Genomic DNA, 16,814 nt, shown 5'->3' with positions numbered 1-16,814 from the left:
ATTTTTATTTGGTGGAGCTCGATATCTCGACATTATGCGAATGTGTAGTTCACGAGACTGAAGTTTGCGGGTAGATGTTGACGGCATTAGAAGCGTCCATATCGGACTACCTCCTTTCTCGTACGTTTGCTGCGTATATACTGGTCACCATTACCATTGTAAAATCTTATATAAACATGAAATAATAAGTAAACATGTCGAAATATTAGAGAATAAAATAACCAAAACAATGAAATACTTAATATCAAATCAATTAGAACATAATAAACTCTAAGATTATACAAATAGTTCAACGTCAGTAATATAAATATTTTTCACGAGCAGTCGGAATAGTTAGCATCGATCACTCATTAATATACGAATATTTTAACGTTATTAATGCAGCGTCTGTTTTGATAATGGACAAATTGATTGATCGATTGATGAATTGAATCATCTATCGATTGATTCGTGTAAGATTGATCACTTCAACGGATTTATTGATTGATTCAATATCTTTGTTCATAGATAAAATCAAGAAGAAATATGCATCCCTCGGCGACAGTGTTGTGGTTGTCAAGTTGGAAAGGACCCCGAAAGCTGGACTCGGTCTCAGCCTCGCGGGTCACAGAGACAGGAGTCGCATGGCTGTGTTCATATGCGGTATGCACCCGGCCGGAGCTGCTGCGAAGTCGTCACCACCTATCAAAGTTGGTGATGAGATCTTGGAGGTGAGTTACTACTATAAATACTTTATTAGATATGATTATAAAACAAAATACGTATGATGGAGCGTATGGAACATTACGGAGCGAATATATGCGTCTTTTTTGAATACGTCAAAAGTGCTGTCGCGTTAATTATTTATTATTTAAGTATTAACAAATTGTTAATTTCTACACGTATAACCTTGAATTTCATTTTTTTTTTTGTTCACTATAATGTTGCTCGCACTCCATATCCTTTTTTATAATATGAGACTGGGAAATTATAAAAAAAAAAAAATATTAGGACTAAACAATACGAACGTATAAACTTTATATTTAGAGGAGATTTTGATTTTATGTGACTATGTATGTATAAGCGCGTATGGAGGATTTCGTGATTATTTAAACTTGATCAAATCTTTATTATATGTAGATTTATATATATTTTTAATACATTATTTTTGGATGTTTATGAGATTTAAAGAGTGATGCTCAAAATAAACCCTGTTTTTTGTAACAATCACATGAGTGACATCAACTCACTGATAACTATAAACTATGACTATGACAAGAAGTTTAAAAAAAAATGTAAAAGTATTCACACTGAAGTTCAATGATATGGTTTAAGCAGTGAAAAATCAGGTTGGCATTTTAAATACAGTGGATTTTGGCTTGACGTGTAATGCAAGAATTTGTAAACAAAAAGGTATTAAGGGCGTATTATTCTTTAGAGAAAAAAAAATATATAAACGATCTCAGCAACATTGAAACTTTTTGCTAGGTCATGAATAAGGGCTTGATCACGACTACAAAATACATTACTCGAGGAAAACTATGTAAATCAAATTAAAAATATATTGTTAGTGTTCCAATAAAAGCATATTTTGATTATTTTACAATTTTGATTTAACGTTACTTCTAGGTTCATATCTAAAGAATCAGCACAGAATCGCAGTAGCCAACTCTGTTATATCCGAATATACACGAATTCATTATTATTTATAGTTGTATTTTATTTACGAAAACTATCATCAAACTCAATAAATACTAGTTCTACGCCTTTGTATCATCTCAAACTTTTCGTAAGATGGAATAAGCCTAATTTCGCTGCTCGCTGAATAAAAAGTCGCCGGTGACCTTGGAAGATATGTGTATCGATGAATACCTACTTAACGTAGTTCGTCACGTCTTTGGTATCTAATAAGTGTTATTAATAAGATTTTTTTTCGTATAATTACTAGTACTAGTCTTCACCTGCAGCCTCGCCCGTTTTGTCTATCTGTGTTTGCTATAAGTAAGCATCCCTTACAAAAGAGGACTGACCTAGGACTTGAACCTTGGGCTTTAGAATCGGCGGCTCAATAAACTATCCAAAGTATTTTATGTATTCAATTTCGATGATAATACTCCATACTGCAGTGATAATTCAAGTCTGATGCATTTAATAATTCACAAAAATAAAATGTTAATAGAATTTCTTAGTAGTGCGAGTATATTCAAGCCCTAACGTTCAACATTTGGCTCACCGCCAACGATATAGTCGCAATATAAACGCGAGAACAAGACGGATTGCTGATCTGTGAGTGAATGAATGAAGAGGATAACGACCGAATGATTGGTCATTTTTTTTGGACTAGCTGTCTTAATTTTCACTAAAGATAAAAACAGTTATAAAATAATACACGCGAAGCTGACGACTGTTCGAACCTTTTACAGGGCCGCTCTCTACTCGGCAAGTAACTTTTTTCCGCTCTCTAAAATTAATTCTTTGTTAAATCGTACAATTCAGTAAATTGCAATCACGAATCCTTTTTAATTTTCTGCACATCTACGGCTGAAGGTCTTCCAAATAAGACTATAATCAATGTTTGATGTGCAGCTATCAACCTATAATCACTGGGACAAAAATCGGCTTACGCTATTAATAAATAAGATTGCGATTGTTATGATCTATATAATTGGGACGATCGGCAAGTATCTTTGACGTTTAAAGATTAAATAAGACCTTTTTACGAGCAAACTAAAAATTGTAATTTTTGATCTTTGAGTTTGAATAGAAATAAAATATCTAAATGGTCTATTTTTCTGAAAGAACTCTCTCGATATTATATGAACAATTATTATTATTGATTTTTTTATGAGTTGTGTCGAAACAATTTGCCAAGAGCAAGAAAGATTTATTGGATATTTCTATTAGCAGGTGCACGAACATTATGATAGTAGCAACAGTATAATGTATAATATTGATTCTCATACATGACGTATAAATATAATATACTTGTATATGATTACTAGCAAACCAACAGAGTTATGCACGGCTACAATATATAATAATAAAGAAAGATCAGAATTATATCGTTATAGTAGTTAGTAGAATTTCTGCATCTTGCAATGTTCCGGGGAATTGTTTGGATTATCCCGGTTGCTGAATTTCACCTTCGGACATCTCGTCAAAATTCCAAGTTCCACCCGAACCACCTAGATGTCTTAAAATCCAACAACGCCATTTCTAATACATTATCTGCCTCTAACAACCACTCTGTGGAACCAGCATTCACCGTCGGTTTTTTCGAACCAGTACGAATCGGGAACCTTCAAAAAAAGAACCTACGCCTCCCTTAAAAGCTGGCAACGCATCTGCAACTCCCTGTCGTAGGCATTTGTCATCAGGTAAGCCTCCAGTCCATTTGCCACCTACACCATAAAAAAGTATGTTTACTCGGTAGGGTTTGGGGGATAATTGAGCCAGTGTACCTACAGTTCGGTGGCGCATTGGTGATCTAAGAAAATTAAAATTTTTTAGAACGTTAACTTTCACCTTACCATCATCCCATTTCCCCTTTTAGAGTTGATTCAATTCAAGAGGTATATATTTTTCAGCTAATATGCATTTTATAAATAAAATTTGTACTCTATATTTATTTATTTTTATTTTAATCATCAATTTCTGCGATTTAACCCCACATACAAACAAAAAAATATAACCTCTTTATATATAGATTACATGTATGTATATAATTTGATTTATTGACATGAAGGGCTGTTTTTCTCGTTAGAAACTATATTGGTCGCTTTACATTTAGTTAACCTTTAAGAGGGATTTAATAGAAGGTGTGATCCGATTAAAAACAAACCGAAAACCATCCAGACCGGCATGATTCAAAATCTCACGAAGACACATAAAACCCCATCAACATTCATATTGCATATGACCACCAAATTTTCATAAAAAAAAATAAGGATTGTAATCCTATTACTTTAATTGTGACGATGGCAAATAATGAAAACATGAAGGCACATTGAAATAAGATTCACCAAAAGCACGGACAACATGTCTGTGGACATACAAACATAAAAAAATTACTCGTCAAAATTGTTTGTAAGAACCTCCTTGAATAATGTTTATTTATATATACGATATGAATATTACGTCACGTTTGTGTCAAAAGTTTTGGCGTTACACAATTTTTGTCTTTTGTTTTATTTTGTATAGATAAAAAAAAAAACTTGATCATACTGGTATAAACTGAAATGCTTTGTTATATAATATTTTATGTCGTAGCAATTTCAACTGCGAGAAGTATTTACTATATTATTATTATAAGTCAACCGCAATATTATATAGCTCATCTTTAAGATCAAGATAAAATTATGTGATCGTCATCAATCAAACGAGCCGATAACCCAGTCGTTAAAACATGAATCTTAACAGAAAATTGAGTTCGGAATTGGACAAAAATTGTATGAGTTTATTTAGCGTTAATAATTTATCTCGTACTCGAAAGTGAAGGAAAACATCGTGAGATTACCTGCATGTAACCCCACCCCTGGAGCAGCGTAGTTGAATAAGATTCAAAATCATCTAGTTCACAAACGCTTTTCTTATTTTTTTAAGCATTTCACCATTCCGGAAACGGTAAAAACGTACAATTCTCTCTTTTATGGCAACATAAAGAGCGTGTGTTTTCGGTAATTACTTTATAACATATTTATTTTAAGGCATGCGGTCTTGAAGGAACTTGTTCAAATGTCTGTGTAGTACAGTTTCTCATTTATAACATACTAGCTGAACCTGCGGCTTTACCCGCGTGAAATATATAAAACAAATATTTCAACCGTCTGGGTTAAGTTAAGTAAAATCTGCCTACGCCTACTAAGTAACCTACCGGCCAAATTCCAAGTTTGTAGGTGTTGTAATCAGTGAGTGGTATTTCGCTTATATATATATATATATATATATATATGTAGATTATAAAACGTAACGAATTGAAAGCATCCGTTGGCTTATTATGATATACTACTGCCGTTTTAGTTATTTTTGGATTAACAATATAGAATTATTATTCGTAGTCGGCACAGGTGCTGACCTTTTCGAACTTACAAAACTTTTTCCGATCGATTGTCTGACTCGGATCTCGATATATGATATTTCTCACAGCAGTGCCACTATATGATAATAAACTTCGTTTATCACTCGTGTAATGTTGAAACCGACTTGCGTTGATACGCTAATTTGACGCATATGTCCGTTAAATGTCGTAATTATTATTGTCAATGTTGCATATAACTTCGTGAGACTTTACGATCGTTTGCTGGTTGAGTTCGAGCGAGTCCAGAATATCTCTAAGCGCGGATATGAAAACGTTTGATTGATTTCATTTCATTCATTGTACTCTGGAATTATAAAAAATGGATAATCCAGATAATACAAAAGATAATAAGAAGCGTTGGAATGAGCAGCAAAACTTCTCCTTAGGAAGGTGTCTGCTCAATAATTTACTGAATGTCTCTTTTCATATTTTGAAAATTCAAATCCCTGACATGCTGAAAGTGATTCCGTAAATAAGAGGCTGGAATCCAGTTATAGAATTCTACTAATTGCGTTAAATATCTCTTCAATCAAGATGTATTCATTAGCACATAATTAACACTTCGTAAGAGAGTTTTAACGGAAACGTAACGTAACGTTTGTACGTTACAAACATAACAATATCTATAGCTTTGAGACATGTCCGTCTCAGTGACTGTTTTTTGTTTTTTTGTAAAATTAGTAGGTTGACGATTAAATGGGAGATGACCACCTGATTTTAAGTCAACTATACCCATAAGCATTTCATACAACACCAATGCGCCTTATGCCTTATAATAATAGTATATATATATAATAATAGTAATATATAACAACAGTGGCCTTATGCCTGTACACTGACTCACTCAACTTTCAAAACGAAATACAGCAATTACTAAGTATTGTTGTTTAGCAGAAGAATACCTGATGGGTGATACCTACCCAAACGGGCCTGCAGTACCAAATAAATTATTCATTGAATAATAATAATATAACATACCTTTTTATCCGTATCAATTATTTATTTAAAAAATATTGGAATTTTATTTCTAGCATTCACTTCAAGCCTGTTTCCGCAAATCTCTTTGTCATTCGGCAATTAAAAAGAATAATTTTAAACAAAATTTCTACATCATTAACAGGAATCTAATAATACTTTAGCTTTAACACTTCTTTAGTAAAATATAAATACATGTAATACCTTTTTGGAAAGTTATTTTACGCGGTTTACAGTAGAGTGAACTGGCAGAATTCCCTGCGTAAGAAAAAATTGTTAGCCCCCAGGCGACCTTTCTATCTCCCTCTTTCTTTTATATCCGGTTTTATTTTACTTATTTTATGTTATTGTTTTGAGTCACACGAGATTTTATATAAACATTTCCTCGTGTCTGTTACTTAATTCTTGAAAGCAATTTAGTTCCAAACTGATGTCCCATAACATTTCTGGTTTTAATTTCATGCAGTCTACTTACTGCATCGATCTTTAAATAATAATAAGAAACTAAATTATTAATAATGTCTTATATACTAGCAAGTTTCAAATGTGTTTTTTGGTCTAGATTCAAAATCTTCCTAATGAAGTATACTTAGTAAATTTCAAAATCCCATTTATGTGACGTAAAAACTTATAGGATCGACTATAACGGCTTGGTAAGCATACTTAAAAAGGAACAGTTACATATTTGAACTCGGCATAAGCCATCATCCTCACAGCCAGATCATTTTAAATAACATCCTTAACATACGATAAACAATTCAAACTTATAATTAGTCTCACCGAATTCTCGCTGCCGTATCGGCATAAAGCTATAACAATGTTTATTGCGCAAAGTCAAGCGCGCACAATCAAACAATTATGTACATTCGCATACATTAACGCGGATCTCTTGAGCTGGTGCGGTCTGGCGCCGAGCCAAGTGCCAGTGGTGTATGGTCCAAGTTTCCAATCAGACGTGACAAGAAACCTTTCACTGCATCGGATAATCTATATTGTTATAACTCTAACCTGAACGCATTTAAATAATTCGTTCTCCATTAAGAAGCAATTTTATCCAGAAATGACTTGAGTTATAGCATTTAAATAATACATCAAAATAGCGTGTCACCGTAAGTTGGTGTTCAATATTTCACACGTTAGATGCAGAGAGGAAGTTAGTTCTTATTGAGCAATAGTGTTGCATTGAGCATTATAAAATATTTCGACGAATCAGTCACGTCATTCCATAGACATTTCCAAAAAGTCGATCATTACTCGAAAAATAGTATAATTGAAAATTGCAAAATTCATTAATTCCTTAATTTTCTTATTCAAATAAGAAAGTAGATCGTAAGCTGGGCCACTTCCGGTAATTGTTCACCACAGGCTATAGACATTAGCAATGTAGGAAACATTAACCATTCCCCACATCGCCAATCTGCTACTAACTGTTAAACTAAGATGTTAAGTCCCTTGTGCCTGTAACTAATTACAATGGTTCATTTGCTCTTAAAACATAACAATAAAAATAACTTATATTAAATTATACTTTGATAAATTTATCACAAGGTTTCCTCAGATTTTTGTGCCTGTCTTCGACGAATGACAAATGTTGTGGTACGAAGAACTTCTCCAATATCCAAATCCAAATGTCGAATTGAACCTCCATCGTTGGCAAGTGAATATCGCCTGAGTTTATCACCTGAGGGCTTACTCCTGTTCAAAATTGCCCCGGAAACTAACCCAGACAAACTATTCTTGTTTTACGTGCGTGATTGAAACATTACTTTTAGTATGCGCACGCTCAAACTGTTATAGCAACAGCTTATGGCCGAACTAATCGCTATACCTAAAAGCTGAATTTTCAATTATAAATTAAAAAAATCGCATAAGACCAATAATTATTATATTGGTTAGTAAATACACTTGTATTTTCACGTATGAAATTAATAATATTTGATGACAAATTCATGGGTTAGAAGACAAACATGCTAAGTACAAATTTTTTAATTGTGCCGTTTTTGTGAATTTCTGTTTAATCTTCTACTTAATATTTATATAGATAATGAGTGTGCATTGCCTAAATTTAGTTAGGTACTTAGGAGATGAATATTTTCAGAAATAACTGTAAAAATAACCTGAAAATGAAGTATTGGCATTATGACAATTAAGTATAACTAAATATCATCTATTATCATCTATTGAAGCACACAGGCTTTTTGTGCTATTTTCAGTCAGTTAAACTTATGTCACTTAAACGTTATTTTAGTTTATCCACAGACGAGTTGTACGAGCGGTTGTTGTATCATAATTATAATTTGATTGATGTTGTTTTAATGCGCCTGCATGGTTTTATTGCCAGACAGCTTTACAATGTAAAATTTTCGATAGCCCAGCTTACTTTTTTAGACTTTAATCCCTTGATACGTTTTAAAACCCAATTTTGTTGAATAATCACAATAAGAAAATTAGTTAGATCCGTTATAAATAGCGAGTTCTGTGGATACGAATAAGTGCGATGCCATTGGTGCGTTTATCATGATTTGTTATTTTTGCGATAGGTAATAACCGCCATTAACCTATCTGAGTCTATCTTCTTGTCAGTTAAGACAAATATATACAATAAAGTGAGATAGAAGGAGATAGAATTTTGAAATACTGGTAAGTGCAAACGAAAGAGAAGAAAATAACAAAATTGAATATTTTACTCTTAGTACGTTTTTCTTCCAAGCCATAAATTGGACAATCGAACAAAATATATCGCTTGACATTCGTTGCTGGCATTAAATAAAAAAATTGTCTATTACCAACTACAGATGATTCCGCTTCGTTTGGTCATAGTCTCATACCGATACATTCGATAGTCTTCACGTGATCGAAGCACAAAAAAGCATTATTTAAAAGAAAAAGTTATTCGACATAACATCTAACAACGCAAATGCAATTGCGGACACTACTGCGGGATAAATTTATTGAACCTCTAGTCTTAAATCGTATGGGACTTTGTCGCGGTGGATGTTAGTTTGGTATGGTATACCTACTGACCCGTCCCTACTAGTTTTAAATACACACCCTTATATTAATAAAATTTAATTTTTCCATATAAGCCAATAGCGCAATGGTTTACTGATCCTGACCCCATGGGCTATTGTCGTACCCACTCCTAACACAAGAGATAAGCTAAATAGGAATATTAGTAATTTCTTAATTAATTTGGACATTGGTAATATGACGAGCCTTCTCATCCGTGCTCGGCGGTGAAGGAAAACATCGGGAGGAAACCTGCTTGTGTCTAAATTCAACGAAATTCTGCCACATGTGTATTCCACCTCTCTCTAAGGAAGAGGAGGCCTTTAGCCCAACAGTGGGAAATTCTCAGGCTGCTAATATTATTAATAGTTTTTTTAAATCTTAATTTGAACCTCACGTTAAACCTTCTTAGTTTTATTAATATTGTATACATAATTTATAATTATCTGTGATTTCACTCTTATCAAGTTTAATGACTGCAAAAAAATATCGATCTTTGGTTTTCGCATTTAAATACCAGGCTTTTAAATAATTCATTAATGAAAAAAGTAGAAGTTGAATAACTAAATAATGACTACACCAAAACTACAAGGTCGTAAGTTCAAGTCTCGATAAGTACCTCTAAGATCGAGTACTTCATTAATATTTGTCTATAAATAGTGTTTTTACTGAAACGTGTTTTTAACACTTTTCAGTAAAAACACTATTAGTAGTAATTAGTATTAGTAAAAATTAGTATTAGAAAGTTTTGATAAATATATCTTGAAGGCCGGCAACGCACCTGCAAGGTGGTAGTCAATTTACATCAGGTGAGGCCGTTTGACATCAATATCATAAAAAAACTACAATAAAAGCAATCGTGTGTATGAAAAGTCTCTACATTTATTCATTCTGTTTCTGATATTTAATTCAAACTGAATGGTTTGTGATCACAAATCCAGTAGGTTTAAAGTTTACAACAATAAAACCAGTGGAATATGTTTTATTGGAAATTGAATGCCCTTTACAATTTCAATATATTTATTATAAACGAATGCTTACATTTAGCCGGAGATATATCGCATCGATAGGTCAAATACGTGAAACTTAACTATATATTTTGGGTTCAAATCCGAGCAAGAACAATTGTGTGAGAGAATAGAGAGTATACCTGCGTTTGCGCACACACTTATACACTTTAATATCTCCTGTGTAGTTGGCTGGTCTCCCCTGAGATTGGTCGTAATTGCCCAAATCTGTCAACACGACAACATATACTAATTTGGTGTGTTATTCACAGGTGAACGGCATAGTACTGCACGGAAGGTGCCATCTTAATGCGTCCGCTATCATCAAGGGTCTTGTAGGACCTGTCTTCAAAATCATCTTATTGAGGTAAGAACTTACACGAAAACGATTCATCCTTTGTATTATATTATGTCTGGTAACGTGAATAATATACTTCAATATAAATGCATAAATAAAAATATACCCTAGTTATCGCACGTGGTTTCAGTCGCGTTTGAGTCTATGTACTACCTCTGGATTCGAGCTTGCTTGAAAATTAATTTTATCAAATTCGGTTCAGTGGATTGGCCGTTAAAAGATAAACAGACAGAGTTATTTTCGCATTTATAATATTATTAGCTGTCGCCCGCGGTTTCGCTCGTGTTTTAGGTTTTGGTCGTAAGATGTTAAATATAGAAAATACTTCATTCAAAGTTTCATAAATTTCAGTTCAGTAGTTTGAAAGCGCAACAGAAATAAATGCTTTCGTATTTGTAATATTAGTATTAAATTATTTAAGTAGGTTCTTCCAAAAACATTCGAATCGTCTTTCTATGAGAATTTCAATGTAAAGTTACTATCAATTCGGAGTGTAGATTCTAACGAAAAGAACAGGCAAGAAAATAACTATAATACCAGTTACTCTCTTTCATTGATTAAAAAAATTTACATGTGATGATTAGATACAATTATATTTATGTAACCTCAAGAGGTAGGCTTTGAAGAGCAGTGGAATATTATCACGTTACTGCAGGTAGCGGGTACGCCGGCGAAAAGAAAAAATGTTTTGACTTGTACGTCCAATCTAAGGATAGATAACACTTATATTTGTTTATTTTTTGTTTCTTTATAATGGTACTATAAAGTAGTCAATTTAATAAAATTTACGAGGTTAAATTAAAATTTTTAGTTTCTTTTTATTGAGCCTGTATGTTACAAAGTCTTAGTGGAAGGTACCAGCCACTCATCAGATATTCTACCAACAAACAGCAGCACTCAGTATTGTTGTGTTCCGGCTTAAAGAATGAGTGTAACCGGTGAAATTCGTTAGTTCGTACGTAAGGGTAACCTCCAGAACTAATGATTCAATTCTAAAAACAATATGCACTGGTAGAAAGCAAAATTTTTCCTGAGTTCTATACACACTCGCACTGTATAAATTACACCCGTGCGAAGCCGGGTCGGGGCGCTTGTATAATATGATAAAATAATCTCCACAGACTTTTACGACGGCGCCATTTTTTTTATATTTGTAATTTTTTTGTTTCATTTCACTTTGTTAAATGCGAATTTCAAATACATTATAGTTATATAATATATATATATTATATCTTATGTGTAAGCTGTGTCATATATTACGATAGAGGAAGTTCAGAAAAACAAACAATAATTGTTATCGAAATAAGGATCCAATATCCGTTTATTTCATCAAGATTTTTTATCACTTAAAGAAATACCAATGCCGAACTTTTCTCAGAATGAAAGCGATCATAAGCCTTAATACATGAATGTGATTGCTTATAAGGACACGTGAAGAGGATACGAATCATTTTAACGCAAATTTTTGACGATTTATTTTGATAAATTAATTTCGTGCATTGTCATGGGTTTTGAATTGTTTATTGCTAATTTCATTCCTATAAATTGGAATTCTTTTATAGATCAATGTATATGTATCATGTCTGCTTGATAGACATATCTTTGGCGTAAGAAAGTGACCTTCACCACCATCACCATCAGTTTGATGATTACTGAAGAGTTTATATTTTAAAGAAATTCAATAAATAAACATGAAGTAAAATAAACAGAAAATATATAGTGTGATGAATGAGTAGATGATTTATCTTTTACTTGGCGATATGTGATATGTGCTTTGTCTTTGGGTCCGTCTGCGTAGGTCCCACTAACTCATCATATTATTCTATCGTCGAACAAATCAAAGTGGAACACAATAATACTTAGTATTACACTAAGCATTGTTGTGTTCCAGTTTGAAGAGTGAGCGAGGCACAAGAGCCATAAGCCATCGGGTGGAATTTTTCCATAAAAACATTTTCCAAAATGGGTTAACTTGAAATAAAACTACTAAACGGGTGTCTGCCCGTGACCACGAACACTGCAAAGTGCTCGAAACGTCGGGATGTTAAAATAATTAATATACGCGATTAAATCCGTTAAAAACTAGTTTTATTTCAATGTGTAATAATCGCGAAAATCTAAGACAACATTATGGGTTAACTTTTTATACCTTATAAATCCAACTCACGCTGGACCTTTCTTCTTATAAAATAAAAACCTAAAGCATTTTAGTATAATATGTAATATGTTCTCTGTAATATAGTTAAGTATAAATCACGAACGCGTGGACGTATTGACAAAAACGCCAGCATCATTTACCCGTTTCATCGCTATTCCGTTTGTCTGTGCGAAAAATTAGCCGACCCCATTGTACCCAGCGAAGGCAACAAAACGAGGAGTTCAATCTCTTTTTTTTTTTTTACATTGCTCATCTTCACTTAGCATTAGCAGCCTGTAAATTTCCCACTGCTGGGCTAAAGGCCTCCTCTCCCTTTGAGTAGAAGGTTTTGGAGCATATTCCACCACGCTGCTCCAATGTGGGTTGGCGGAATACACATGTGGCAGAATTTCATTGAAATTAGACACATGCAGGTTTCCTCACGATGTTTTTCTTCACCGCCGAGCACGAGATGAATTATAAACACAAATTAAGCACATGAAAATTCAGTTGGTGCTTGCCTGGGTTTGAACCCGAAATCATCGGTTAACATGCACGCTTTCTAACCACTGGGCCATCTCGACTCCATTAAATAAAAAATATATGTCGGAGGAGCGGGATGCCGAACAGTTGGGTTCGGGGATAGATCCGACATTTGGAAAACTATGTGGGCGTGCAATGGAGATATTCACAAAATAAAACGTATTTAATATCGTCTAATCACTGTATTGATTGATTCAATAATCGTACACCACGAAAATATCAAAGGATTACAATAATTCATCTCGATTAAGAGCAAATGGGTTCGCAAGCAACCATCGCATTCGAGTCGCTTGTCAAAACATTTTTTTTTATTCTGGCTTTTATTTGTCAAGACTCGTGTTGCCGTGACACTTACAACTCCATTCGGAGTGACCCGCTCTTAAAAGTAAATCAGCCATCAAACATTATTGCCAACTACTCGATTCATTAATTATCCAAATCAACAACCAAAGTAAACGCGCTCCGTTATATATATACAAAAGGAGGTGAATAACTGCTTGAACAATATAATATATATGTTCATTAAACTTATACCAGAAGAGACGACGCGTTTTGCTAGATGATTTAGCATATATTATGATCATATATATATAAGTAACTTTACTTCGCGTTTTCACTCTGAATTTAGACTATTGACGTGATGTGCGTGAATTACATATCCTTGTATTACACGAAAGTTATAAGTGACTTTTATGTATTTAATCATAATTGTACAATAATATAAAAGTGGAATAAAGGTGAAGAACTGCAAGAAAATATGTCACAACCGGATGAAGCGATATAATTAACGTGTACACAGTCAAGATCGTCAATAGACCAATATTTGACAGGCCGTCTAGCGATCTAAAAAGTCCCAGGTTCTTTAAGCTACTATCGTCCTCCTAGGACAAGGCTTAAATTTAATTGAAGAGGTAAAAGGAATATGTATTAGTGATTCCTTAAAATGGGGCATTGCTAAAATCATTTTTATTATTATTTGTTTGAAAGACTTTTCTGACTATGCCCTTTTCTTATCTCTTCCAGCAATTTATCTTTATATCTATGTTTTAACATCTGCAATATAAAGATGCCTGCTCTATTTTCCCCTTATCAGGCGATGAATGAAAGGATCTGCATAAAACATACGAATATTTTTTGGGTTCCGTAATTTATTTGGACAAAATTTTACCTATGTCAGCAGCCATTACTAATATTATGAAGAATCTGTTCGGCGGATACAAAAAAAAAAAAAAAATTGTAACCACTGAATTGATTTTAACGAAACTTTGTATGGATATAGCGTGCACCCTGGTACATTATAAAGTACTAAGTAATTAGACGAACTCGTTCATCATAACTTTTTTTTAATTTATTATTTATCATTCTTCATATTAGTATACAATTTCATTGACATAATTGTAAGGATTCGTTCAACAACTAAGCGTGGTATACTTAAAACATAAATTAGTGTCTATTTGACTTTATAAATTTATAATATCACTTATATTTTGCAAACCCTACCTTAGTGTTTCCAAATCAAATATTACCAGATATTGATACTGTAAGAAATATTAACCATTTCTTACATTGCTACCAATTCCAGAAGCTAATATATTATGTTTCTTGTGCCTGTAGTTACACTTGTTCACTTACCTTTCAATTAGGAACACGACAATATTAAGTGCTGATGTTTGACGGTAGACTATTCAATGAATGAGTAACATTGCCGCAACATTTCCAGGGACAGATATTTGGAAATGTTAGTGTTGCTTGCTTAATGTTGTCATTATTTTTTACCAATATAGATTGTGCCCAAAAAATGTATACTCGGTGGTAGGACTTTGTGCAAGCCCGTCTGGGTAGGTACCACCCACTCATCAGATATTCTACCGCCAAATAACAGTACTCTGTATTGTTGTGTTCCGGTTAGAAGGGTGAGTGAGCCAGTGTAATCACAGGCAAAAGGGACATAACATCTTAGTTCCCAAGGTTGGTGGCGCATAGGTGATGTAAGGAATGGTTAATATTTCTTACAGCGCCTTTGTCTATGAGCGGTGGTGACCACTTAACATCAGGTGGCCCATATGCTCGTCCACCAACCAATGCCATAAAAAAAAAACCTACCAAGATGCACTTGCACAGAACCCTACCTGCCATTTATACATTTTTTGGGCACAATCTATATTGGTAAAAAATAATGACAACATTAAACAAGCAACACTAACATTTCCAAATATCTATCCCTGGAAATGTTGCGGCAATGTTAATAAAATACAAAAAGGATAAAACAACTTAGGTCTAAAGTTTGGCAGAAAATTGGCAAAACACATCATGAGTAATGCCTCCAATATTGCCAAAGTTTATGTTCAGGCGTAATAAAAGTAGTAATTTTTTAGGACTGGATTACATTCAATCTGGCACAATGCCAGAAAAAATACTAGTGAGAAATGAAGTATTGATGACTGTATGACGATTTTATTAAATATGTAAGTATGAACTGGGAGTTTTACTTGGTGGTAAGGCTTTTTACAAGCCTGTCTGGGTAGGTACCACCAACTCATCAGATATTCTACCGACCAAACAGCAGTACTCAGTCACAAGGGACAAAACATCTTTGTTCCCGAATGGTGGCGCATTGGCGGTGTGGATTGCTTAATATTTCTTACAGGGCCATTGTCTATGGGCAGTGGTAACCACTTACCATCAGGTGGCCCATTAGCTCGTCAGCCAACCTAAACCATAAAAAAAGTATTATTTTGTGGATTTGTAGAAATATCTACGGAACTCTAAATTAATACGTTCCCGACAAACACTTTGTCTTTTCCCCGAGTAATTCGTGTGTACTTTATTACATAGCAACCCAGCTGTGACATTCTCATATTATTTTCTGAAGACAGCAAACTGAAAAATAAGCGTTTATTTGCTGAAATACTTCGATAGGAGTTTTGACGTTAAAAACGAGATAAAATCGTGTTGCTTATCAAATATTTACGAGTATATTTATATTATATTAAAGGCAATGTCCTGAATGACCCTTTCGAACGCTGGCTTTAACTGAATTTTTATGAGACTTCTTCATAATGACGATACTAATTTCATTCATCAAATTTATCCAATAGACCCAATATAATGTGTTAATATTGTTAGTACACCAAAACACATAGATATGTTTATATAAATATTTTGTATTAAAAGACACATCATCCTGAAAACGCATTTATTTAACTGACGACAAGGTAGGTAACACCCACTCATCAGATATTCTACCGCCAAATAACAGTACACTGTATTGTTGTGTTCCAGTTAGAAAGGTGAGTGAGCCAGTGTAATCACAGGCACAAGGGACATAACATCTTAGTTCCCAAGGTTTTTGGCGCATAGGTGATGTAAGGAATGGTTAATATTTCTTACAGCGCCTTTGTCTATGGGCGGTGGTGACCACTTGCCGGAGATACTTCAATGGTTAGAATACTTGAATCTTAACTAAAGATTGTAGGCTGAAACCAACACAATTTTTACCTCTTAAATTTTTTAATTTGAGCTTATAATTATTTTTAACCGACTTCACAAAGGAGGAGGTTATCAATTATTCGTCTGTATTGTTTTTTTTTCATTATTTGAGATGAAATTGTAAGAAGGAAACTTGCATATGTCGAATGAAAATCTACCACAAAGCGTGGTCAAATTATCTACAAATCTCTCGTCAAAGGCCTTAACCTAGTTATAGGACAAAAATGTGCTGCTACATCC

At 33.7% G+C, this 16,814-nt stretch overlaps 1 protein-coding gene across 1 annotated transcript in view; it reads left to right on the top strand.

Annotated features, from left to right (window-relative positions):
* LOC125072619 overlaps positions 1 to 16,814 on the top strand; it is a 188,665-nt gene that overhangs the window by 146,095 nt on the left and 25,756 nt on the right. Inside the window, exons 25-26 of the mRNA XM_047683252.1 lie at positions 508 to 710; positions 10,320 to 10,414. Coding sequence (XP_047539208.1) covers positions 508 to 710; positions 10,320 to 10,414 — 298 coding nt within the window. The remainder of the gene's footprint in view (positions 1 to 507; positions 711 to 10,319; positions 10,415 to 16,814) is intronic.

The sequence above is a fragment of the Vanessa atalanta genome, chromosome 22, assembly GCF_905147765.1.
Source record: "Vanessa atalanta chromosome 22, ilVanAtal1.2, whole genome shotgun sequence".
In the NCBI taxonomy this organism is placed as follows: Eukaryota; Metazoa; Arthropoda; class Insecta; order Lepidoptera; family Nymphalidae; genus Vanessa; species Vanessa atalanta.
The sequence above is the reverse complement of the archived record's forward strand: the minus strand, read 5'-3'. Positions and strand labels throughout refer to the sequence as shown.